The sequence below is a fragment of the Neoarius graeffei genome, chromosome 17 (assembly GCF_027579695.1).
Source record: "Neoarius graeffei isolate fNeoGra1 chromosome 17, fNeoGra1.pri, whole genome shotgun sequence".
In the NCBI taxonomy this organism is placed as follows: Eukaryota; Metazoa; Chordata; class Actinopteri; order Siluriformes; family Ariidae; genus Neoarius; species Neoarius graeffei.
In genome coordinates, this window is record NC_083585.1 from 19,743,370 (window position 1) to 19,769,670 (window position 26,301).

Consider the following 26,301-nt stretch of genomic DNA (forward strand, 5'->3'; position numbering starts at 1 on the left):
GGTGTTTTTAATCCGGCCCGCGGAAGACAATCATATAAACGCGATTGAGCAGATCTAGAAACTATAAGCGTCAGTGTTATCACGTAGACAGGTGTTCTAGAGATCCGTCTTTCCAGTCAGTCGTATTCACGCGAGATTACATTTGCAGAGTGGTGCAGCGCGTGCCATGGAAGTCATTCTGGCGCCCGTGCCACTGATGATCTCGAGAACACAGGATAAAACTTTACAGTGAGTGGTCCTAAAAAAAGAAAAGTGGACAGCGAGTGCAGGGTGTTCAATAAAGAATGGACAACTAAATATTTTTTTGCTGAAGTCCGATCAAAGGCTGTATGCCTTATTTGCAAAGAAACCGTTGCAGTTTTAAAGGAATATAACATCAAACGGCACTTTTCCTCCAAGCATGCTAATTATGCTAACAACCAGTCAGTGCAAGCACGGACGAATACAGCTCAGCGGTTGCTGAGTGAATGTGAGTATTAACTCATTTATGTCCCTGTCTGCTATTATAGGTGTATTATGAGCACCTGACCTTGCTTCTGCTTATATCTGTTCCTGGACTTTTGCCTGTGGAGGTTATTCTGATCTATGAGTGGCCTTTTGGAATATGAAAACCTGTTTGGAACCTGTGTTTTGATTTTTTTGAGGACTGGAAATATTTCAGTGAGTGACTTTGAACCTGAAAACCAGTTTGGAGTTTTTTGCTTTCTTGAGCCGTTTTGTCTGATTTTGTGGGCTGGATGGATCCAGTGCCAAACCACTGAACTGCAAACATGTTGGCATGGTGTGGTACCCAAACTGTTGAACTGCAAACATTTTGGAATGGTGTGGTACCTCTCCTACTAATGGTGGTTGGTTGGACTGGCAGGCTGGAAGTGGATGGTTAAAAAAACACTCAGGTGTAAATCTACGAGTTCAGTGAAATGTACAAAAATGATATGTACTGATATGTAATTTAGTTCAATTTAATGATATGCAATTTAGTTGTATGTATAAAATGATACAAATATACAAATACACTGGCATCCTACTCATCCTGGCAGCTCAAAGATGTAATTTAAGAATTAAGTGTGCTACTTTTCTTACTATCACGTGTGTGTGTGTATTACTTTTCTGGATGGATCCAGTGCCAATCTATTGAACTGCAAGCATTTTTCTGCTCTGCCTTTGTTGACTGAGAACTAAAATAAATGTCAATCTGATCTGCATTTGGGTCTCTGTCAGTGAAGGCCTTACAATAACACTAAAGCTTTTCTGGTTTATGTTCGATATGTATGAATTTGGTGTTGGCCCAGCCCGCCTGGCAAATTTCAAAAGTCAATGTGGCCCCTGAGCCAAAAAGTTTGCCCACCGCTGCACCAGAGTAATAGCGTGAATGTACCAGACAAAGACATATAGACACTAGACGAAACACTCTTACACAGAAATTAGTAAAATTAAATACAGAATAAAAGACAGTTAGTAAAACAATGACGTAAGCATTACTCCAGATGATGACATGTTTGAGTGTCTAACAACCATTGTTTTAATGATTTGGAGAAAGATTTAATAGTTGTGATACTCCTTAGTTCTCTTGGTATGGTATTCCAAGTATGTGCTGCTAGATAAGAGATAGCTGACTGCGCAAACGTCGTTTTTCTGTATGGTACTTTGCAGTCCCTGCTAGCAGTAGCTCTTGTGGATATACGTAGTTTGGTTTTGCTTAATGAACTCATTGAGTGTGTGTGTGGGGGGGGGCAAGCGATGATCATGTTTTCCCAATTCAAGAAACCATGTTTTGTTAAAATCTTACAGTGGTGATAAGCATTTGACTTTTTATCCAGTATTTTCAAAGCCTGCTTATAAAGCCTTTCTACTGATTGTAATGTGGTCCTAGCTGTCTGTGTCCAACGAGTGAAGCAGTAGTTTATATGTGAAACGATCATGGCATGCAAGTATACTGTAACTGTGACACACAGTGTTGCAGGCTTGTAGTACTCAGGTTTGACTCGTGCCCTGCTTTTAAGGACTCGTGACTTGACTTGGACTTGAGCACTGATGACTCAGACTCGTGCATTAACTGCATTCGGACTCATAAATTGGAAATGAGGACTGATTTTTTTCTTTATTTTTTTGTAACATGCCATAATAATTTGCCATAAGATATTTATACCGGCATTAATTTTTGGACTAATTTCATGCAAGAGTGTCATACCTGCATGCCTTGGCTCGTACATCAGATCGACGCTCCGGACAGCGCGCACGCCAAGCTGACTCTCACGTGCATGCTGTAAACGACTCGCACCTGCACAGGATTAAGGCGCAATCAGTGCACCGATATAAAGAGTGTAAAAACGCACTTACTTTGCAAAGTATTGAGTTGCATTGCTGACACATTACTGAGCCTTATTTCCTTGTTTGGGTTCCTGATCCCTGATTTCCTGTTTCTCGTCTTTGATTCTGCCGAGTCTACGATAGCCTGTTTGTGCCTCACCGTTTCACTGTTTTATGATTTTGCCTGCTGTTCTGGATTGTTTACCGTCTTCACTTGTATTAATAAACACACCTTCTGCACTTACATCCGTCTCCCAACCATATCTGACAGAATACTTCACACTCCCTGACAAAGAGAAGCACATTCACCTGTTCGTACGTCATGTTCAGGAACAAACTAATGTTAATGGCACTAAAACAGCCACTGTCAAATGGTGCGGTTGGAGTGTTGGACTCGACTCGAAATTTTCTTTATTGACTCGGACTTGAACACTGGGGATTCGAGACTGGGCTTGGACGCAAGGTTTAGTGACTCGACTACAACACTGCAGTGTTGTAAATTAACAATCATAGTCTATTTTCACCACTAAATTTGTATTTATTTGCTTATAGTCAAACATATGGTTATTACAGTATGACATTTCAATCTGGTGTTATTGGGTCATAATGTAGCTTTTTGCAGTGAAGAAGAAAGAAGAAACCTTTATTCGTCACATGCACACTTCAAGCACAGTGAAATTCATCCTCTGCATTTAACCCATATGAAGCAGTGAACACACGCGTGCACACACACACTCAGAGCAGTGGGCAGCCCAGAGTGCCCAGGGAGCAGTCAGGGGTTCGGTACCTTGCTCAAGGGCACCTCAGCCTAAGGCCGCCCCATGTCAACCTAACTGCATGTCTTTGGATTGTGGGGGAAACCGGAGCACCCGGAGGAAACCCACGCAGACACGGGGAGAACATAACATGCAAACTCCACACAGAAAGGCCCTCTCTGGCTGTTGGGTTCGAACCCGGAACCTTCTTGCTGTGAGGCGACCGTGCTAACCACTAAACCACCATGCCGTCTGTGGAGAGTATACTAGTGCATCTCAAAATATTGGAATATCATGAAAAAGTTCATTTTTTCATAATTTAATTCAAAAAGGTAAATGTTGATATATTCTATATTCATTACATGTAAAGTGAAATATTTAAAGCCTTTTTTTGTTTTAATTTTGATGATTATGGCTTATAGCTCATGAAAATCAGAAATCCAGTATCTCAAATTATTACAATATTCCATTTCAAGTTTGAGGAAAGATGTCAGAAGCGTCTTACGGTACCTGGGCTAAGGAGAGAAAGAACTGGACTGTTGTTCAGTGGACTTGATAAAACACAGTGGACCAACACCAGCAGATGACATGGCACCCCAAATCATCACAGACTGTGGAAACGTCACACTGGACTTCAAACACCTTGGATTCTGTGCCTCTCCACTCTTCCTCCAGACTCTAGGACCTTGATTTCCAAATGAAATGCAAATTTACTTTCATCTGAAAAGAGCACTTTGGACTACTGAGTAACAGTCCAGTTCTTTCTCTCCTTAGCCCAGGTAAGACACTTCTGACGTTGTCTCTGGTTCAGGAGTAGCTTGATATTAGGAATGTGACAGTTGTTGCCCCTTTCCTGAAGACGTCTGTGCGTGGTGGCTCTTGATGCACTGACACCAGCCTCAGTCCACTCCTTGTGAAGCTCTCCCAAGTTCTTGAATCGACTTTTCTTGACAATCCTCTCAAGGCTGCAGTCATCCCTGTTGCTTGTGCACCTTTTCCAGCCAGCCTTTTCAGAAATGACCTTCTGTGGCTTACCCTCCTTGTGGAGGGTGTCAATGATCGTCTTCTGGACAACTATCAAGTCAGCAGTCTTCCCCATGTTTGGGGTTGCGTGTACTGAACTAGACTGAGAGATGCACGCTATTTATACTGTTTTACTCAAACTCAAAATTAAATATTGTAATCATTTAAGATACTGGATTTCTGATTTTCATAAGCTATAAGCCATAATCATCAAAATTAAAACAAAAAAGGCTTGAAATATTTCACTTTACGTGTAATGAATATAGAATATATGAACATTTTACCTTTTTGAATTAAATTATGAAAAAAAATTAACTTTTTCACGCTATTCCAATACTTTGAGATACGCTAGTACTTGGGTGGCCAACCCGCGGCTCGCGAGCCGCATGCGGCTCTTTGCCCAGTGTCATGCGGCTCTTACATTCATATCGAAGTTTGTGTTTGTGGTTTTTTTTTTTTATGTGGATGTGCGCTTTGCTTGAGTTCAGTATGGTATTTTCGTCAAATGCATCTTCGCTTTGCTTGGGTATATTATGGTATTTTCAGGTTATGTCAAATGCGCATGTGCGTGAGATAATCGCTAAGTTTTTGGGCAATGTGTATCTTGTGTCAAGTAGCCTCTCAAAATGGCAATGAAAAAATGCACAGCAAAACGAAAATATGAAGACGAACATAGGACATTTTTAACAGAGTGGGAGAGTTTATACTTTTTTGTTGAACGTAATGGCAAGCCATTCTGCCTTATATGTCAGTCGTCATTAGCTCATTTCAAAGCTTCCCGCCTCCCTGAATAAGCAAGGAGCCAGATATGCAACACTAATTGAAAACCTGCACGAAAGCTTTGTAACCCGGTTCCGAACTGAAAAGGCCACAGGTTACGTTCCTCGTCGACCCATTCAATGCGGAGATGGACTGTTTGAAAGCCCCGCTTGTCACAGATGAGGCTGCGGCTCAGTTGGAGATGATCGATCTTCGTGAGGAAGAGCAACTGAAACCTGTTTTGAGGGAAGGCACCATTGAGTTTTGGAAAAGTGTGCCATTGGAAAAATACCCGAATGTGAAACGGGCTGCGCTTAAAATACTGTCAATGTTTGGGTCAACATACGTCTGCGAGTCTGTGTTCTCTACCATGAAACACGTGAAGTCAAAGCATCGTTCTGTTCTGACTGACACCCATGTGAAAGAACTGCTTCGAGTGGCAACGACGGAATACAAGCCAGATTTGAAGAGGATTGTTCAAGGCAAGGAATGTCAGAAGTCCCACTAAGCAACATGCATAGTAAGTGCACACGATATTGATTGCTGTAAATGACTGGCCTGTGGTATTAGTACTGACTGAAGGAGTAAATTTCTCTCATGTTGGCGTGTGACATTTACTATTAATCTGGCTGAGCAGAGATGCGTGCTTGAGCGTGTGTGTCTGTGAGGGAGGGGGGGGGCGATGTTCATGTGTGGTCATGTGTATGGTGTGGCTTTTTTTTGGTAATGCCATGAGTCCCACTAAGCAGCATGCATAGTAAGTGCACACAATGTTCATTGTTAAAAATGACTGGCCTCAGCCTGTGGTCTTAGTACTGTAGGAGTAAATATGTTGGTGTGTGACATTTACTATTAATCTGGCTGAGCAGAGGTGTGTGTGTGTGTGTGTGTGTGTGTGTGTGTGTGTGTGTGTGTGTGTGTGTGTGTGTGAGAGAGAGAGAGAGAGAGAGAGAGGAAGGGATGGGTGATGTTCGTGTGCCCATGTGTATGATGTGGCTCTTTGCGGTAATACAATAAAAAATGTGGCTCTTGGTCTCCAACTGCTTGGCCACCCCTGCGCTAGTAGAATACTTTTAGCCAAGTTGGAAAATTGTTTCAGACTTTCTGGAACAGTCCTTAAATTTTGAAGGTCAGGGTCACTTGGGCATGAATCCTACAGAGCTTAATTCATCAACCCTTTTCATGTAATAATTTATATACTCCCATTAGGAAATAACCTACACAACGACAAGTTTACAAAGCATAATTATTATATGTACAGTGGTGCTTGAAAGTTTGTGAACCCTTTAGAATTTTCTATATTTCTGCATAAATATGACCTAAAACATAATCAGATTTTCACACGTCCCAAAAGTAGACAAAGAGAACCCAGTTAAACAAATGAGACAAAAATATTATACTTGGTCATTTATTTATTGAGGAAAATGATCCAGTATTACATATCTGTGAGTGGCAAAAGTAGGTGAACCTCTAGGATTAGCAGTTCATTTGAAGGTGAAATTAGAGTCAGGTGTTTTCAATCAATGGGATGACAATCAGGTGTGAGTGGGCACCCTGTTTTATTTAAAGAACAGGGATCTATCAAAGTCTGATCTTCACAACACAAGTTTGTGGAAGTGTGTCATGGCACGAACAAAGGAGATTTCTGAGGACCTCAGAAAAAGCGTTGTTGATGCTCATCAGGCTGGAAAAGGCTACAAAACCATCTCTAAAGAGTTTGGACTCCACCAATCCACAGTCAGACAGATTGTGTACAAATGGAGGAAATTCAAGACAATTGTTACCCTCCCCAGGAGTGGTCGACCAGTAAAGATCACTCCAAGAGCAAGGCGTGTAATAGTCGGCGAGGCCACAAAGGACCCCAGGGTAACTTCTAAGCAACTGAAGGCCTCTCTCAAATTGGCTAATGTTAATGTTTATGAGTCCACCATCAGGAGAACACTGAACAACAATGGTGTGCATGGCAGGGTTGCAAGGAGATAGCCCCTGCTCTCCAAAAAGAACATTGCTGCTTGTCTGCAGTTTGCTAAAGATCATGTGAACAAGCCAGAAGGCTATTAGAAAAATGTTTTGTGGACGGATGAGACCAAAACAGAACTTTTTGGTTTAAATGAGAAGCGTTATGTTTGGAGAAAGGAAAACACTGCATTCCAGCATAAGAACCTTATCCCATCTGTGAAACATGGTGGTGGTAGTATCATGCTTTGGGCCTGTTTTGCTGCATCTGGGCCAGGACGGCTTGCCATCATTGATGGAACAATGTATTCTGAATTATACCAGCAAATTCTAAAGGAAAATGTCAGGACATCTGTCCATGAACTGAATCTCAAGAGAAGGTGGGTCATGCAGCAAGACAACGACCCTAAGCACACAAGTCGTTCTACCAAAGAATGGTTAAAGAAGAATAAAGTTAATGTTTTGGAATGGCCAAGTCAAAGTCCTGACCTTAATCCAATCGAAATGTTGTGGAAGGACCTGAAGCAAACATTTCATGTGAGGAAACCCACTGACATCCCAGAGTTGAAGCTGTTCTGTACAGAGGAATGGGCTAAAATTCCTCCAAGCCGGTGTGCAGGACTGATCAACAGTTACCGGAAACGTTTAGTTGCAGTTATTGCTGCACAAGGGGGTCACACCAGATACTGAAAGCAAAGGTTCACATACTTTTGCCACTCACAGATATGTAATATTGGATCATTTTCCTCAATAAATAAATGACCAAGTATAATATTTTTGTTTCATTTTTTTTAAACTGGGTTCTCTTTATCTACTTTTAGGACTTGTGTGAAAATCTGATGATGTTTTAGGTCATATTTATGCAGAAATATAGAAAATTCTCAAGGGTTCACAAACTTTCAAGCACCACTGTATATTCAAATATACACTGCTGTCTCACCAAATGATTATGGTCCAGTAGACTCGCTTGTGAATCTGGGGTAACTGTGTAAAAAAAAAAACATAAGATGAATCAAGAGTTACAGTATTCCTCTTTGCTTCCAAATACATAATGCTTTATTTGGAATAAGAGCAAAGAGGAACAACTCAGAAATAGTCCACATAGTCCCTAAAAACCACAAACCAAGTGCAAAATTTTAAACCACAGCTAGAATTAATATCATATCAGCAAGACCTCAGTAAATCCCTGCTTTTATTACCAGCAGGATTAACTTCTGTAAGCGTAACTCTTAACTAGACCTTCCCCTAAAGTTAAACTGTAACTCCATCCATCCATCCATCCATTTTCTTCTGCTTATCTGAAGTCGGGTCATGGTGGCAGCAGACTAAGCAGGGTATTCTAGGCATCCTTCTCCCCAGCAATGCTTTCCAGTTCCTCCTGGGGGATTCCAAGGCATTCCCAGGCCAGATGAGATATATAATCTCTCCAACATGTTCTGGGTTTCCCCCGAGGCCTCCTCCCAGTTGGACGTGCCCAGAAAACCTCCAAAGGAAGGCGCCCAGGAGGCATCCTAATCAGATGTCCGAACCACCTCAGCTGACTCCTTTCGACATGAAGGAGCAGTACTTTACTCCGAGATCCCTCTGGATGTCTGAGCTCCTCACCTATCTCTAAGGGTGAGCCCAACCACCCAACGGAGAAAGCTCATTTCAGCCGATCTCATCCTTTCGATCACTACCCAAAGCTCATGACCACGGGTGAGGGTTGGAACGTAGATTGACTGGTAAATCAAAAGCTTTGCCTTCTGGCTCAGCTCCCTCTTCACCACAACGGACTGGTACAATGTCTACATTACTGCTGACACCACTCCAATCCACCTGGTAAAATGGAGTTGTAACTCATTCCTACCAAAAACCAAGATGGTGGCGCACTGGGTCGCAGTGGCCGCACTGGGTCTCAATCATGGTGTGATTTTTATATTGAACTGAATTCTCTTGTATTTTTGCACAATGCCACTTTGCACGTCTTTGTCTCGTCATTTATGTTTATGTTGTGTTCAGATTACTTAGATAGCTAGATGTTTAGATAGCTACATGTTTACTTAGATAGCTATAGATAGAGTTATTTATATACCTTGTTTTGTATTCTTCTATTTTCTCTATAAATGCATCATGGGGAGCCGGAGGGAAATGGGATTTCAGTACACTGTGTACTTGTGTATATGGACATATTGACAATAAAGCTGTCTTGAATCTTGAATTTGAAATACTGATGAAAGATTTCTAATCAGTTTCAATAGAGCACATTACTTCAGTTCTAAAAAGTAGGTATGAGTCCTGTGAAACAGATGAGTTGGAGTTATTACTTGTCAGGGAAGCCATGGTCTAATGGTTAGAGAAACAGCTTTGGGACCATAAGGCTGCCAGTTCAATTCCCTGGACTAGCAAGAATAGCTGATGTGCCCTTGAGCAAACTGTAGGTGCTAAAGAAGCCAAGTAAACTTGCTTGAAATTCTTGAAGATGTTCCACCTCTCATCTGAAAGGTTTCTTCAGTCCAGAACTAGGTGAAATGTCTTCAAGAATTTCAAGTAAGTCCACTTGCCTTCTTTAGCACCTACAGGTTATGATGACCTGGATGATTGAGAACCTTCACAGACATACCCTTGAGCAAGGCACCTAACCCCCAACTGCTTCCCTGGGTACAGTGGTGTTTGAAAGTTTGTGAACCCTTTAGAATTTTCTATATTTCTGCATAAATATAACCTAAAACATCATCAGATTTTCACACAAGTCCTAAAAGTAGATAAAGAGAACCCAGTTAAACAAATGAGACAAAAACGTTAAGTACTTGGTCATTTATTTATTGAGGAAAATGATCCAATATTACATATCTGTGAGTGGCAAAAGTATGTGAACCTTTGCTTTCAGTATCTGGTGTGACCCCCTTGTGCAGCAATAACTGCAACTAAACGTTTCCGGTAACTGTTGATCAGTCCTGCACACCGGCTTGGAGGAATTTTAGCCCATTCCTCCGTACAGAACAGCTTCAATTCTGGGATGTTGGTGGGTTTCCTCACATGAACCGCTCGCATCAGGTCCTTCCACAACGTTTCGACTGGAGTAAGGTCAGGACTTTGACTTGGCCATTCCAAAAGATTAACTTTATTCTTCTTTAACCATTCTTTGGTAGAATGACTTGTGTGCTTAGGGTCATTGTCTTGCTGCATGACCCACCTTCTCTTGAGATTCAGTTCATGGACAGATGTCCTGACATTTTCCTTTAGAATTCACTGGTATAATTCAGAATTCATTGTTCCATCAATGATGGCAAGCCGTCCTGGCCCAGATGCAGCAAAACAGGCCCAAACCATGATACCACCACCACCACCATGTTTCACAGATGGGATAAGGTTCTTATGCTGGAATGCAGTGTTTTCCTTTCTCCAAACATAACACTTCTCATTTAAACCAAAAAGTTCTATTTTGGTCTCATCCATCCACAAAACATTTTTCTAATAGCCTTCTGGCTTGTCCACGTGATCTTTAGCGAACTGCAGACGAGCAGCAATGTTCTTTTTGGAGAGCAGTGGCTTTCTCCGTGCAACCCTGCCATGCACACCATTGTTGTTCAGTGTTCTCCTGATGGTGGACTCATGAACATTAACATTAGCCAATGTGAGAGAGGCCTTCAATTACTTAGAAGTTACCCTGGGGTCCTTTGTGACCTCACTGACTATTACACGCCTTGCTCTTGGAGTGATCTTTGTTGGTTGACCACTCCTGGGGAGGGTAACAATGGTCTTGAATTTCCTCCATTTGTACACAATCTGTCTGACTCTGGAATTGCCACTCACAGATATGTAATATTGGATCATTTTCCTCAATAAATAAATGACCAAGTATAATATTTTTGTCTCATTTGTTTAACTGTATACTCTTTATCTACTTTTAAGACTTGTGTGAAAATCTGATGATGTTTTAGATCATATTTATGCAGAAATGTACAAAATTTTAAAGGGTTCACAAACTTTCAAGCACCACTGTATGTTGTACGTCGTTCTGGATAAGAGCGTTACCAGTAGCAGGATCAGTTATAAACCGACCTGACCTGACTTACGTATGGTCGGCGACTAAACCAGCTCCCCCACCAGCATCATGCTGGTGAGGAGGGTGGCATGACTCCCAGCAGGAAGAAAAACAAAACCTGTCAAAGGGCGGATGAGCTCATCCTGTGCCAACAGCCATCATGCAACAGCAGTAAGATGCTCCTGCGGCCGTCTCAGCTTCGCTGTGCCATTGATTCAACAGGGCATCTTGCCAAGAGGGTATCATACAGTGCTGAGTGGTATTGACATCATAAGCACAGCCACACAAAATTTCATGATATGATGTCTATAGATTTATCAAGAGGCGGCACGGTGGTGTAGTGGTTAGCGCTGTCGCCTCACAGCAAGAAGGTCCTGGGTTCGAGCCCCGGGGCCGGCGAGGGCCTTTCTGTGTGGAGTTTGCATGTTCTCCCCGTGTCCGCGTGGGTTTCCTCCGGGTGCTCCGGTTTCCCCCACAGTCCAAAGACATGCAGGTTAGGTTAACTGGTGACTCTAAATTGACCGTAGGTGTGAATGTGAGTGTGAATGGTTGTCTGTGTCTATGTGTCAGCCCTGTGATGACCTGGCGACTTGTCCAGGGTGTACCCCGCCTTTCGCCCGTAGTCAGCTGGGATAGGCTCCAGCTTGCCTGCGACCCTGTAGAAGGATAAAGCGGCTAGAGATAATGAGATGAGATGAGATGAGATTTATCAAGTAAAGCTACAGCGTACGGGGCAACCGACATGCCACCCCCTATGGCAGTGGTGAAAATATTTCAAAAAATCATTTGAAAAGATAAAATCGTTAATGAATGCAAGAGGTTGGAGTCTCATTACATCGCTCCTGTGGAGGACGGCCCCATATGGACAGTTGAAAGTCACACCTGGAGGACGCTCTGGACACTTACAGTCATGCTTTTATGGCTGAGGGACTAGTTGACTTGCTAACTTTAGGACTGCAGTTGTCATGAACAGTTTTGCACTCAAGCTTCCATCAGTGAAGAGTTTATAACATCAATGAAACTGTCTTCCTGTTAAAACTGTTAATGTTATAATCACGTTGTCTGTTATCACCCAAATGAGGATGGGTTCCCTTTTGAGTCTGGTTCCTCTCGAGGTTTCTTCCTCATGTCATCTGAGGGAGTTTTTCCTTGCCACCGTCGCCACAGGCGTGCTCATTGGGGATAGATTAGGGATAAAATTAGCATATGTTTAAAGTAATTTAAATTCTGTAAAGCTACTTTGCGACAATGTTTATTGTTAAAAGCGCTATAAAAATAAACTTGACTTGAGAGAACCTTGGATCTTGGCAAAAATTACTCATCAGTACACCTAGGTGATAAACCCATAATATTGTTCCTCAAGGTGGCACTATAGGTTTTACTTTAACACCTGGAACCTGAGACCACATCATGATGATGTTAATATACTTTTTTATATCCCTTTTTAATGATGGATGATATTTTGAATTATCCATGAATGCTTTTAAAATGTAGTAATTGATGGAAAATTCTCATTTTGATTCTGAGTATTCAATACCTCAATTCAAGGGTTTGACTATCCACACACTTCTTTTTTTTTTTTTACCCTCTTTCCAAAGCATAATGTTTTTTGCTGTCTTTCTGCCTTTCTATGTACAGGTATGAAGCAGGAAGGGAAGTTGAGGATACGAGTGGAGCCAGGGTTATTTGAATGGACAAAATGGGTCTCTGGAAATTCTTTACCAACATGGATATCTCCTCTAGGCCTTGCTGCAGCCAAGCTCAGTGTTGACACAACATACAAGTACAGACAAACCACATGAATATTATTTTATAGTATAGTATTTTTTAATATATCTACATACAATGCAACTACTGTCAGAATCAAACATAAATCATCAGCAGAAATATTTCTATTTTCACAGACCTCATATAACCATTACTAAACTAAACGTGTCTGAGTCCTATGACACCTACATGAGCCGCAGCTACAAAGTGACCAAAGACATCCTGGCAGACTGCAAAAATAAGGGTGTGTGCCAAATAAGTGCACTTCCTTCCAAAACAACAGTTTGTGGTTGCGCTACGAGCAAATGCTCAGCGTGCTTGTGTTTCTGTTGATAGGAAACAACGTTCTCATCGTGGCTCATGCTTCGTCTCTAGAGGCCTGCACCCGCCAGCTCCAAGGCCTCACCCCACACAATGCCAAAGAGTTTGTCCAAGTCGTCAGGAAGGTGTGCTTCTTTCTGTCTTTTTTCCTTCTTTCAGGATATTATCTTTTGCTTTTGATAACCTTTAACAGTTATTCCACGAAATCAAGTCGTACATGAGCTGATAGCCGACGAGACGCGTAGTATCGAGTCGACTATAAGCCATGTATGACGAGACTGAGTGGAATAAGTCTTTTATTCTATCCACATTCACTGGATTTTGAGAAACGGGTGGGTTTCCCAAAAGCATTGTAGCACAAAGATCATCATTTAAATGGTAGAGCAAGCATCACAGTGAACACTCTCTCCTAGTTAAGATGCTCTTAGCGTCAAGAGGCTTTTGGGAAACCCACCCCAGAGCATTTTTATTTTTATTTTTTGCAAATTCGATAAATAAAAACTTTATACAAAACATCCAACAACATCGTTTACGTCTAGAATGTAAACAAACCGGTGAAATGACGATGACAATTCAAGAATTGACAATTCTTGAAAAATAAAAACAGATACGTTCTTACCATCAAATACTTTCATTCCATATTTTGTTTTTGTTTTTTTTGGGGGGGTTTTGTTTTCGAGTAGAGTTTTTATTTCGTCCTCGGTTGCTTCAGCAAGACGCTCCACCATTTTGTTTTTCTCTACTCACAGTACATGAGTTGATAGACTAGTAGTAGAGTAGCCAATCAGAGCGTGCGATTGCTCGTGTCCAGTGAATGTGGATAGAATAATTTTAAATGTAACCTCTCTTTAGAAAATAACCCATGATGCATCAAACAGGCCCACATGATTCCATACAAAACACTTGGTGGGACTCTTGTGGTGTTGTTTGCGATTAGCATAATTATTAGATCATGACAAATCAGGCCTTTAATAGACATCTTTTCCAGTTTGTGATGTACTCCGATTTTCAAACTCTTATTTTCCTACCAAAATTCCACTAATATTAGTGTTCATTTCTTTTACCAGATTCCATATCTGGGTCTGTGTGCATGTCAAGAGCAAGACACTGGTGTGTGGCAGCTGGTAGACCCACCTATCCTCCCCCTCACACATGGACCCAATCACAGCTTCAGCTGGAGAGAGACTCTACAGCAGGAATGACATTCCCTGACCTGTCCTCTCACCACTCCGGAGGGGTGCATCCTGCTGTCTCAGATGCACTGGAACTCTGGACAACATTTTTGCGCTTGGAAATTAACATCATGTTGGACATTAACATCATGTTTTATGTTTACAAGAGGAATAGGGACAGTAAACTGATGGATTTATTTTATTTAAATATGCGATATGGTTATCTTAGAAGCAGGGTATTCTCAGGGCATTGGTAATCACTCTTAACTGGTGAGGCACATGACCAATGGCACAAACGGCATAATTCACCCAGACTGTCTACAGACATGAGTTTGTGGACAGCAGCATAAAACAGCTCGTTCTGTTAAAATTGAGTCTTGTGTAAAATTGTTTCTTGATCACTCAAAAAATATGATTGGCAGGATAATATCTGCGACTTTCTTAGCACTTTTGATAATCATGCTATGCATATTAACTTGATCTAACTATGACATTGTATTAAGGCACTGCTTTGTGATTTCGTTTCTGTCAGGAAATAAAGACACTTCACTAACAAGCAGCCTAACCTTGTGAATGCACAAATATACAGAGGTCTTGCTAGTCCAAATGTTGGTTAATTATAAGGTGGAATAGCCCCTGTTGTCCCTCCTGATTGGATGAATTGCCATGTCACAGTTGGATTAACTCCAAGAAGAGCACACATCTTTAATGCAAAGGTTTTGTTCAGTCCACATGCACAATCCAGAAGATTGAGTTTTAATAATTATTTTCACAAATTTTAAGTAGGGCGGCACGGTGGTGTAGTGGTTAGCGCCGTCACCTCACAGCAAGGAGGTCCTGGGTTCGAGCCCAGTGGCTGGCGAGGGCCTTTCTGTGTGGAGTTTGCATGTTCTCCCCGTGTCCGCGTGGGTTTCCTCCGGGTGCTCCGGTTTCCCCCACAGTCCAAAGACATGCAGGTTAGGCTAACTGGTGGCTCTAAATTGACCGTAGGTGTGAATGTGAGTGTGAATGGTTGTCTGTGTCTATGTGTCAGCCCTGTGATGACCTGGTGACTTGTCCGGGGTGTACCCCGCCTTTCGCCCGTAGTCAGCTGGGATAGGCTCCAGCTCGCCTGCGACCCTGTAGAACAGGATAAAGCGGCTAGAGATAATGGATGGATGGATAGTTTGAAGTATCCTATATCAGATTTGCAGGTTATTTTTTTTTTGGTACCACAATGAATATACAGTTAAATGCAAAAATGTGCATTGGTTTCTTTGTTTTTTTTCTGTTGAAAACCTGGGTTACATTTTTGCCTCGCCCATGATGGATTAAGCAGGGTGAGGTATTGTAATCAGTTTGTTTGTTACTTGCAAATATCGGAGATTTTTGCAAGCATGTTGATCTGTCCGTTTGTCCGTTTGTTTGTTGGTGCTCTAGCGTCATCATTTCTTGACCAATCTTCACTAAAATGCCCAGGACAACTCACTAGGGTCACACAAAGACATCATTAGTTTTTGGTGGGTCAAAGATCAAGGTCAAATCTTGTAAAAACACCTAATCGGCCATGACTTCCGTTTCTTTGTGATTTTCGCAAGTATCATGCTCTGCACGACTTTTCATTTGTTTGTTTGTGTGTGTCTGTTAACAATCTCGCGTCTAGATGGTTGCACCGATTGACTCCAAATTTTCAAGGTAGATGGGCAATGGTCCGTAGATTATCTGATTAAATTTTGGGGGTAATCGGGTCAAGGTCACCGGAAAGGTCAACCTTTCAGTCAAAGTAACATTTTCCATTATAACTCAAAAACAGTTGCCAATAGACAGATGGTTACTATTATGAGCATATAGGAACTCCCATATGGCCTTTCATTTGGCACATGATCTTTGACCTTGAGTGACAGTGAAAGGTCAAACTCAAGGTCACAGATTTTCATAGGACTATAACCTGACAGCTGATGACTGAGACATATTACCATTATCAACATATAGGTATAAAATAAGTGCTGCCGGGCAAGGTTTGTTTTGCCTGGCAACACTTGTAAAGCAATTGAGTTGTCTTTATTTACAAAATAATAATAATAATAATAATAATTTATCCATTAATAAATAGAGGATATTACACAGTTGTGCACATGGTGGCACAAAGATATGAAGTTTATCTTCAAGTGGTGAATGCATATTTTTCAACATGAGAAGATAAACTTCATATCTTCGTGCCACCATGTAATGTTCTTTATATTATATGGACACATCCACAAAAAAAAAAGCAAGTTAATCAAAAGAATTTTAATTTTGAACCGGTTTGCCATTTTGACAATGCACTAGACATTTTGACAATGTCTAGTCAGCGGAAAAGCACTGGGAGTGACATCATCGGACTGAAATATCAGGAATTATTATACATACAAGACACTTTTTTTTCCATGGAATAAAAACGTGTTCTATTCCCTTCTAGCGGGTTTCATTCATTTGGTTCGATAGCATGCAATATTGTTAGCATATCGCTTATCCTACATGTATTACGTCACTCTACCCAATGGAGAATGAGTATTGAATATGGTTTATGATATTGCATGGCTGTCAAGACAACATGATGTCACGTCAGACGTAAAACTTCTGCCCTATCAAGCAACTGTGACAATTTGTAAACAAACATGGTCGCGAGGTTTGCTTTGTTAAATATGGAAAATTATGAGAGTATTTTGAAAGAGAAAGACGTGTTGAACACCCGAAAGGAATGTCAAGTCAAGTCATGTTTTATAGTGCTTTTAACAATAAACATTGTCGCAAAACAGCTTTACAGAATTTTAATGACTTTAAACATGAGCTAATTGTATCCCTAATCTATTTCGACATATAAATATGATAATATTGACTGGCTTTTTTTCATGGTCGATCAGATATATTCCATTCAGCTACTCATCTTCGACTCATTCAATATCATGCTAGCTGAATGAAATATATTTAATATACCATGAAAAAAAGCCATCCAATATTATTCAAATATGTCACTCAGATCCGTGATGTATTTCGTATGAAAAATGCAAGTTTTTCAACATGAGAAGATAAACTTCATATCTTCAAGCCAGCGTGTGAAGTTATTTTTATTATAGACACATTCACAAACAAAAAGTACCCAACTTTATCAAAACAATTCATCGATTTCCTCACGAGTGACATATAGAAAGAGATTTATGTCACGGTGTTGGGTCCCATGTCCCGGATGTAGCTCGTATGAAAAATACGAGTGGTGTATTTCCCAGTAAAACACTCATGTCCTTATATCAATGCATTATACATCTTGTGATCACTTTCTGATAATGAAAGGATATTTGTAAAATCTAACTCACATTAAATAAATAAATAAATGTCTATGTACAGTATTTAGATCAATTTTACAGTAGGTAAATGTGCTTCTGACTTGATAATCTTCAGGCCTGGTTACATAATGTGATACTGAAGTCTGTCGTGAAGAGTGCCGTAAACCTGTGAGGGCACCAGCCAAATTTGACCAAATTCCCCCTGGTTTTACCTTTTCAAGTTCAGGTTTTAAGGTCTACACAATACATAGCAGTCATTCATTTAAATTCAATTGTGTAATTGTCATAATTCATATTAATTTGGAAAACAGTAAAGACAGGCACAATTTAATTCAACCTCATCAGATCGATTACAAAGTACCAAAGTGGAAGCAAACACTGCCATATTCTCATCACATTTTTTAAAGGCAGCAGTTTGCTGAAGCTAAAATGTTTACCCTATTGATTTGTTCGATCGGTTCATTTGATTTGCTCTGCTGATCGCTTCTCGATCAGACTAGCCTTTCTGTTCAAGATGTCTGCTTTCATACAGGCAGCTAACTAACCTTATTTGGTACCCACACATCCATCAGGAAATGTCTTGTCTTCAGCTAATACTTAAAAGGAGCACAATAATTTCGACCAGCTTCAAAAATGAGTTTCAGTGTACACTCACCGGACACTCTATTAGGAACACCCATCCACCTGCTGTTTGATGCAGTTCTCTAATCAGCCGATCCGTTGACAGCAGCACAACGCATAGAATCATGCCGATACAAATCAAGAGCTTCAGTTAATGTTCACAATGTTCAAACATCAGAACGGGAAAAATTGTGATCTCAAAGTGTGACTTTCTTTCACTGTGGCATGGGTGTTGGTTTGAGCCAGATGGACTGGTTTGAATATTTCAGAAACTGCTGATCTCCTGGGGTTTTCACCAGAGCTGGACAAAGTACCCAACTTCATTACTTAAGTTAAAGTACAGATCCCGCTGGTCAAATGTTACTCCGATACAAGTGAAAGTTGTCCAGTCAATTTTTTACTTAAAGTACTGAAGTACTTGCTTTTAAAAATACTAAGTATTAAAAGTACATTTTCTGTCAACGCATCATTGTATTATTCCCACAACGCTTACAAAATATAATGCCGCGACCAAGGGCAGAAATGTGAATTCACAAAATGAACGCATGCTGTGTCATCATGGTGGTTTAATGTTAAGCTAGCTAGTCAGTGAAGCGCCACCGGGCATGCTAGCGAACACTTTTCAAACTTGAAATGCTATTGCTAGCTCTAAAAGCACAGACAACTTCATTGCAAGCTTTTTCTTGGAATAAAACTTTTATATGCCTCAATATGTTTTCGCAGGTTGGGTGGCGAGTTTTTGTAGGTCGTGATATGGTTTGTTTTCAGCAAACATTTAAAATGAAACGAATCTTTAATCCTTTCAGAAAACTGAAACATGGGTTCCAGGTATGATCACGAGTGCGTGCATTCCCCAGAAGAACCACATCCTTCCATTCTGCCATCAACTGTGTTCAAATAAAGCTGTTGAGAAATAACTGAGCTTGATTTTATACAGTCTATGGACGAGACGTGACCCTGGTGATTACTGACAGGCTGTCTCAGTGTCACTTGCGAAAAAATCAATCACATTTTAGAAAAGAAAAGACATCCACTTTCAAAGCTGCTTCATAGTAACGAGTAACGAGGACCTTGATAGAAATGTAGCGGAGTGAAAAGTACAATATTTGTCTTTCAAATGTAGTGAAGTTAAAGTCATAAGTTTCAAAAAAAATAATACTTGAGTAAAGTACAGATACTCAAAAACTGTACTTAAGTACAGTACTCAAGTAAATATACTTTGTTACTGTCCACCTCTGGTTTTCACACACAACAGTCTCTAGAGTTTTCACAGAATGGTACGAAAAACAAAAAACATTGAGTGAGTGACAGTTCTGTGGGTAGAAACAAACACCTTGTTGATAGAGGTCAGAGGAAAATGGACAGATTGGTTCGAGATGCCAGTGTGGCCTTGGGGAGAAAAGCGACGCGTTGACTAAATTGGACCTTAAACAGAGCCAAAGAACAATTACTGACTACGCCACCAGGGGACTTTCACCCCAGGAATATTAACCAGAAAACACTTCACAATGTTGACACGCAAGGTTCGTTTGACTAAAGACACCAGAGACCAAAGTTATGAAAATACAAAAAGGCTATTTTATTTTGTTACAATGTTTACAAAATAATTCTTTCCTTTACTTCACAATCACTTTCATTCACACTCCAAAGGACTAACTAGCTACGTTCACACTGCAGGCTGAAGTGACTCAAATCCGATCTTTTCGCCCATATGTGACCTGTATCCGATCTTTTATTGACAATATGAACGACACAGATCCGATTTTTTCAAATCCGACCCAGGCCGTTTGGATATGTGGTCCTAATTCCGATTCCTATCCGCTCTTTTCATATGCGACTTCAGTCTGAACCGCCAGGTCGCATTCATCCGACTTACACGTCATCAACAAGCCACAAACGTCACTATTCTGCGCTGAAGTAGGCGGCGGGTCTCTCAAAAAAAGTTACAACAACATGGCGCATGACCACGGGCGCAGATAGAGGGTGGGACTCGTCCCACCCAGATTTAAATTCACCTCGCTCGGTCCCCCCCACTTATAGGGAGGAAAAAACATCTATGCTGTCTTTCTTTGCATAAGGCAAACCTCACGGAAAAATCAAAAGACTAATTACCATTCGGTTTATTGAGGTGCACAGCAGTGCATACATAGTTGCAACAACTCACATAAAACAAAGACTGATATTCGGTTGGTTGAGCTGCGCAGACTGCACAGGTTGCGAGCTCGAGCTTGGTTGCTATAGTAACCCACAACAAGTTTGACAGGCATATCGGGGTTGGGGTTGGTTTGCTGGCAGCTTTGTCCCCCCCAGTTTTTTGTCCCCCCCAGTTCAAAAAACGTATCTGCGCCCCTGCGCATGACATCAATGCAAGGGACGCTTCGGGCTGTGAAGGTTCTGAATCTTCTCAATGGAAGGACGCAGAGGTTAGGGAGCTGATTTCCATTTGGGGGGATGCAGCTATTCAAGCTAGATTGGATGGGTCATACCGCAACCGGGCGGTTTTACTTCCGTAAACACTGGCCATGCTCACTGCGTGTGACGTCGTCGTATCCTGCAATGCGCATGCGGAACATTTTTAGGTCGCTTTTCGTTCATACTGAGGATCACATACAAATCGCATATATTTTTTAATGTGAACGACCTCACAAAACAATCAGATTTCACAAAAAAATCGGAATTGAGCATTAAGCCTTGCAGTGTGAACGTAGCGTAACATGCATGTGGGGCAAGGGTAAGGGAAAAAAAAAATCAATATTAACAGGGCCGAGGCCTACCAGCAGGGGACAAGATACCAAGAGACGGAGAAGAGATCCAAAAAGGCACACCATGCAAGCCCACGTGTCACACTCACTACAAACCAAATCAAAATAAATCAAATAAAATCAAAAACATAAAAGGAGAATTCCACACAGGCACACGTGAACACACACGGACAATAGGAAAACACCACCACCTAAGGAATCAACTGCCACCCCGCCTTGGGCACACAGTACCTGAAAAGTAAATAAACAAAAAAAAGATATGAAGAGAGAAAATCAAACAAAGAAATAACACAGCTAGATCACAAACTAACCAATTAAAATGCACAACCACACACGATGTAAACTAAGGGAGGAGAACTACATGGACCACTGATGATCCACAGCTTGCAATAGCTCCCACCAGTACTGGCATACAATTGGCAACCAAAGGCTGCTTGCCACGACATTAAAGGTTGGCAAACGTGGTTACTAGCCACACACAAATTCACATAAAATAAGCTCTCGTGAGCATTAAACCAATAAACAAAATAAATAAATAAAAAAAAGGCATTAACATAAATCAGGCCCAATAAGATAGCCCACTGGCTATCCACAGCTATAGAAAAAGAGCCTCCTGCCAGCAGGTAAAGCCTGAGCAGGACTAAAACAAATAAACAAAAATACCCAATTTAACAGAAAAGAAAATCCCTCATACCACACTCCAAACACACACATTGATTATAAATGAATGATGATCAGGCACACAAACAGTCTCACACATACACACCTCCTACAAAAGTTAAAACTAATGCTAAAGGGCTGTGGTGGTTTCGCAGCCCTCCTCATGCAGGCAGCTGCACCAATCAGAGAAAACGGCACTTAGCAGCAACGCGCTGGCAAGAACAGCAGCAAACCCGGACCAAAACCGGCAACACCACACGATCCAAAACTCCTCGCCTAATCCCAGCGAGGCTCACAAAATTCCATGGGTCATCTGCACTTAATACAGATGCCAAAAGAACATTCGGAAGTCGCTGCACACAAAATGCACAGCTGGACAAGACCGGGGGAAAGCCAAACAGTGGATACACGGCCACAGGTAAACGGGAAGGGGAGGGGAGGGGGTCGTCACGCCTCTGGCGTTCAAAATCACTCTACCATAAATAGGCTCGTGACGCACACCATTAATTAATTGGACTGACCCCTCCCAATGCAGCCAGATCTCAAGGAAACTGCGGAGTAAGAGGTAATTCCACCTGCTACACCAGGAAGGATATAAAAACTCATATAATCACTCTTTACAACCGTGGTGAGTAGAAAAGCATCTCAGCATGCAACAGCAGAAGACCACATTGGGTTCCACGCCTGCAGCCAAGAACAGGAATCTTAGAATAAAGAACAGGTTCCTATTAAAGTGGCCGGTGAGTGAATATACTGTATGTTTGTATATTATCTGAGCAAATACAGTGGTGCTTGAAAGTTTGTGAACCCTTTAGAATTTTCTATATTTCTGCATAAATATGACCTAAAACATCATCAGATTTTCACACAAGTCCTAAAAGTAGATAAACAGAACCCAGTTAAACAAATGAGACAAGAATATTATACTTGGTCATTTATTTATTGAGGAAAATGATCCAATATTACATATCTGTGAGTGGCAAAAGTATGTGAACCTCTAGGATTAGCAGTTAATTTGAAGGTGAAATTAGTCAGGTGTTTTCAATCAATGGGATGACAATCAGGTGTGAGTGGGCACCCTGTTTTATTTAAAGAACAGGGATCTATCAAAGTCTGATCTTCACAACACATGTTTGTGGAAGTGTGTCATGGCATGAACAAAGGAGATTTCTGAGGACCTCAGAAAAAGCGTTGTTGATGCTCATCAGGCTGGAAAAGGTTACAAAACCATCTCTAAAGAGTTTGGACTCCAGCAATCCACAGTCAGACAGATTGTGTACAAATGGAGGAAATTCAAGACCATTGTTACCCTCCCCAGGAGTGGTCGACCAACAAAGATCACTCCAAGAGCAAGGCGTATAATAGTCAGTGATGTCACAAAGGACCCCAGGGTAACTTCTAAGCAACTGAAGGCCTCTCTCACATTGGCTAATGTTAATGTTCATGAGTCCACCATTAGGAGAACACTGAACAACAATGGTGTGCATGGCAGGGTTGCAAGAAGAAAACCACTGCTCCAAAAAGAACATTGCTGCTCGTCTGCAGTTTACTAAAGATCACGTGGACAAGCCAGAAGGCTATTGGAAAAATGTTTTGTGGACGGATGAGACCAAAATAGAACTTTTTGGTTTAAATGAGAAGCATTATGTTTGGAGAAAAGAAAACACTGCATTCCAGCATAAGAACCTTATCCCATCTGTGAAACATGGTGGTGGTAGTATCATGGTTTGGGCCTGTTTTGCTGCATCTGGGCCAGGACGGCTTGCTGTCATTGATGGAACAATGAATTCTGAATTATACCAGCGAATTCTAAAGGAAAATTTCAGGACATCTGTCCATGAACTGAATCTCAAGAGAAGGTGGGTCATGCAGCAAGACAACGACCCTAAGCACACAAGTTGTTCTACCAAAGAATGGTTAAAGAAGAATAAAGTTAATGTTTTGGAATGGCCAAGTCAAAGTCCTGACCTTAATCCAATCGAAATGTTGTGGAAGGACCTGAAGCAAGCAGTTTATGTGAGGAGACCCACCAACATCCCAGAGTTGAAGCTGTTCTGTATGGAGGAACGGGCTAAAATTCCTCCAAGCCGGTGTGCAGGACTGATCAACAGTTACCGGAAATGTTTAGTTGCAGTTATTGCTGCACAAGGGCGTCACACCAGATACTGAAAGCAAAGGTTCACATACTTTTGCCACTCACAGATATGTAATACTGGATCATTTTCCTCAATAAATAAATGACCAAGTATAATATTTTTGTCTCATTTGTTTAACTGGGTTCTCTTTATCTACTTTTAGGACTTGTGTGAAAATCTGATGATGTTTTAGGTCCTATTTATGCAGAAATATAGAAAATTCTAAAAGGTTCACAAACTTTCAAGCACCACTGTACTAATGAAGCAGTTTTTATTTATTTTTTGTTTGTTTACCTTTCAGTTGTTGGTTCATGGCCCTAATCTCATCTCATTATCTCTAGCCGCTTTATCCTGTCCTACAGGGTCGCAGGCAAGCTGGAGCCTATCCCAGCTGACTACGGGTAAAAGGCGGGGTACACCCTGGACAAGTCGCCAGGTCATCACAGGGCCGACACATAGACACAGACAACCATTCACACTCACATTCACACCTACGATCAATTTAGAGTCACCAGTTAACCTAACCTGCATGTCTTTGGACTGTGGGGGAAACCGGAGCACCCACGCGGACATGGGGAAAACATGCAAACTCCACACAGAAAGGCCCTCGCCGGCCACGGGGCTCGAACCTGGACCTTCTTGCTGTGAGGCGACAGCGCTAACCACTACACCACCATGCCGCCCTGGCCCTAAACTGATTTATAACATTATACACAAATGATTTATGATATTATGTACAAATATACTGTATTAAACAGTTAATAAACAGTCAATTATTCACTAGTTAGGCATTTATGGGAAATGTATAGCCTGCAATGAAAATTATTTTATTAAAAATACAAATGCAAACAGAAAAACACTCACTGTCTACTAAAAAGTACACTTGTACACATGCTCATTTATGAAGTTATCAAATTATTCAATCATGTGGCTGCAGCACAATGCAGATACAGACCAAGAGCTTCAGTTCATGTTCACAACAGACATTCAAACATCAGAATGTGCAAGAAAAAAAAAAGATCTCTGTGACTTTAACTGTGGCATGGTTGTTGGTGCCAGATGGGCTGGTTTGAGCACACACAATAGTCTCTAAAAACATCCTGTGAGTAGAGGGTCTGCAGGAAACACCTTGTTGATGAGATCAGAGGAGAATGACCAGACTGGTCTGAGCTGACAGGAAGTCTATAGTAACTCAAATAAGCACTTTTTATAATCGTGGTGAGTAGAAAAGCATCTCAGAATGCACAGTACATCAAACCTTGAGGTGGATGAGGTTACAAGAGCAGAAGACCACATCAGGTTCCACTCCTGTCAGCCAAGAACAAGAATTTGAGGCTATTATGGACACAGACTCATCGAAAATAGAGAGGTGAAGACTGAGGAAAGACCAGGTGATTTTTCTTTTCTTCAACTTTCCAGTTTCTGTGTCCATGATAGCCTCAGATTTTGTTCTTGGTTAACATGAGTAGAGCCCAATGTGGTCTTCACGCTGAGATGATTTTCTGTTTAGCATGGTTGTATGTGAGTTATTATATGACAGCTTAAACTGGGAGCTTAACCTTTTTTTTTTTTTTTGTACTATTCTGTGTAAATTCTAGAGACTGTTGTGTGTGAAAATCCCAGGAGATCAGAAGTTTCTGACATACTCAAACCAGTCCCATCTGGCACCAACATGTCACGGTTAAAGTCACAGAGATCACATTTCCCCCTGTTCTGCTGTTTGGTGTGAACATTACCTGAAGCATTTGGCTTGCGTGATTTTAAGCATTGTGTTACTGCAACATGATTGACTGCATAAATGAGCAGGTGTTCAGGTGTTCCTATTAAAGTGGAAGGCAAGTGTACAACACTAATACTGTATACTACTAGTTGCAAAAAGGAAAAGAAAAAAAACCCCACTCCAAATATGACAGCTATATCTCACCTAAATAATAAAACAAGCAGACACATGCAATGTGTTAAACTATAGCATTTGCACATTACTATTGTCTTTGCCACCCCACACAAGCTCTTTGTCCCACCTTGGCCACCCGGTTAGAATGTTGTGGATCTGCCACTGCTTCTACCCTCAGGTCTGTTTACAAATTTGCTGAGAAGGGGTTCTTACATGTAACTCTTCTTCAGACACACAGATGTCCTTTTACATATTACCCTCACGGGGTTGCAGACCACTAATCAGGACAAGCCGTATGTAATTTTAAATCTTCGGAAGAGTTGGATTGGCTGAGATAAGTGTCAGTTTTTTTTTTAAAGATATTTTTTGGGGCTTTTTCACCTTTTTTATTGGCTAGGACAGTGTAGAGACAGGAAATGAGCAGGAGAGAGAGACAGGGAGGGATCAGGAAATGACCTCGGGTCGGAATCAAACCCGGGTCCCCAGATTTATGGTATGGCACCTTATCTACCTGAGCCATGACGCCCCAAGTGTCAGTCTTTTGACACAAAAAAGCTAGATTGTGTAAGGTGCCTGCAACCAAACACAGTCCTGTGCTAGATAAAGAGATAGGTACAACAGTGCAACAATTTAAGAATAACGTTCCTCAATGTAAAATTGCAAAGGATTTGTGGATCACATCATCTCTGGTGCATAATATCATTAACAGATTCAGAGACTCTGGAGAAATCTCTGTATGCAGGAGACAACGCTGAAAACTGACACTGGATGCTTGTGATCTTCAGGCCCTCAGGAGACACTGCATTAAAAGCAGACATGTGTCTGTCATGGAAATCA

The 26,301-nt window shown here is 41.2% G+C and overlaps 1 protein-coding gene across 2 annotated transcripts in view; it reads left to right on the plus strand.

Annotated features, from left to right (window-relative positions):
* ubash3bb (ubiquitin associated and SH3 domain containing Bb) overlaps positions 1-14,646 on the plus strand; it is a 70,410-nt gene extending 55,764 nt beyond the window's left edge. For both annotated transcript variants that reach the window (XM_060943815.1, XM_060943816.1), the window contains 4 exons: positions 12,469-12,613; positions 12,735-12,841; positions 12,934-13,043; positions 13,986-14,646. In XM_060943815.1, coding sequence (XP_060799798.1) covers positions 12,469-12,613; positions 12,735-12,841; positions 12,934-13,043; positions 13,986-14,120 — 497 coding nt within the window. In that variant the 3' untranslated portion in view covers positions 14,121-14,646. The remainder of the gene's footprint in view (positions 1-12,468; positions 12,614-12,734; positions 12,842-12,933; positions 13,044-13,985) is intronic.
* Positions 14,647-26,301: the final 11,655 nt, after the last annotated feature.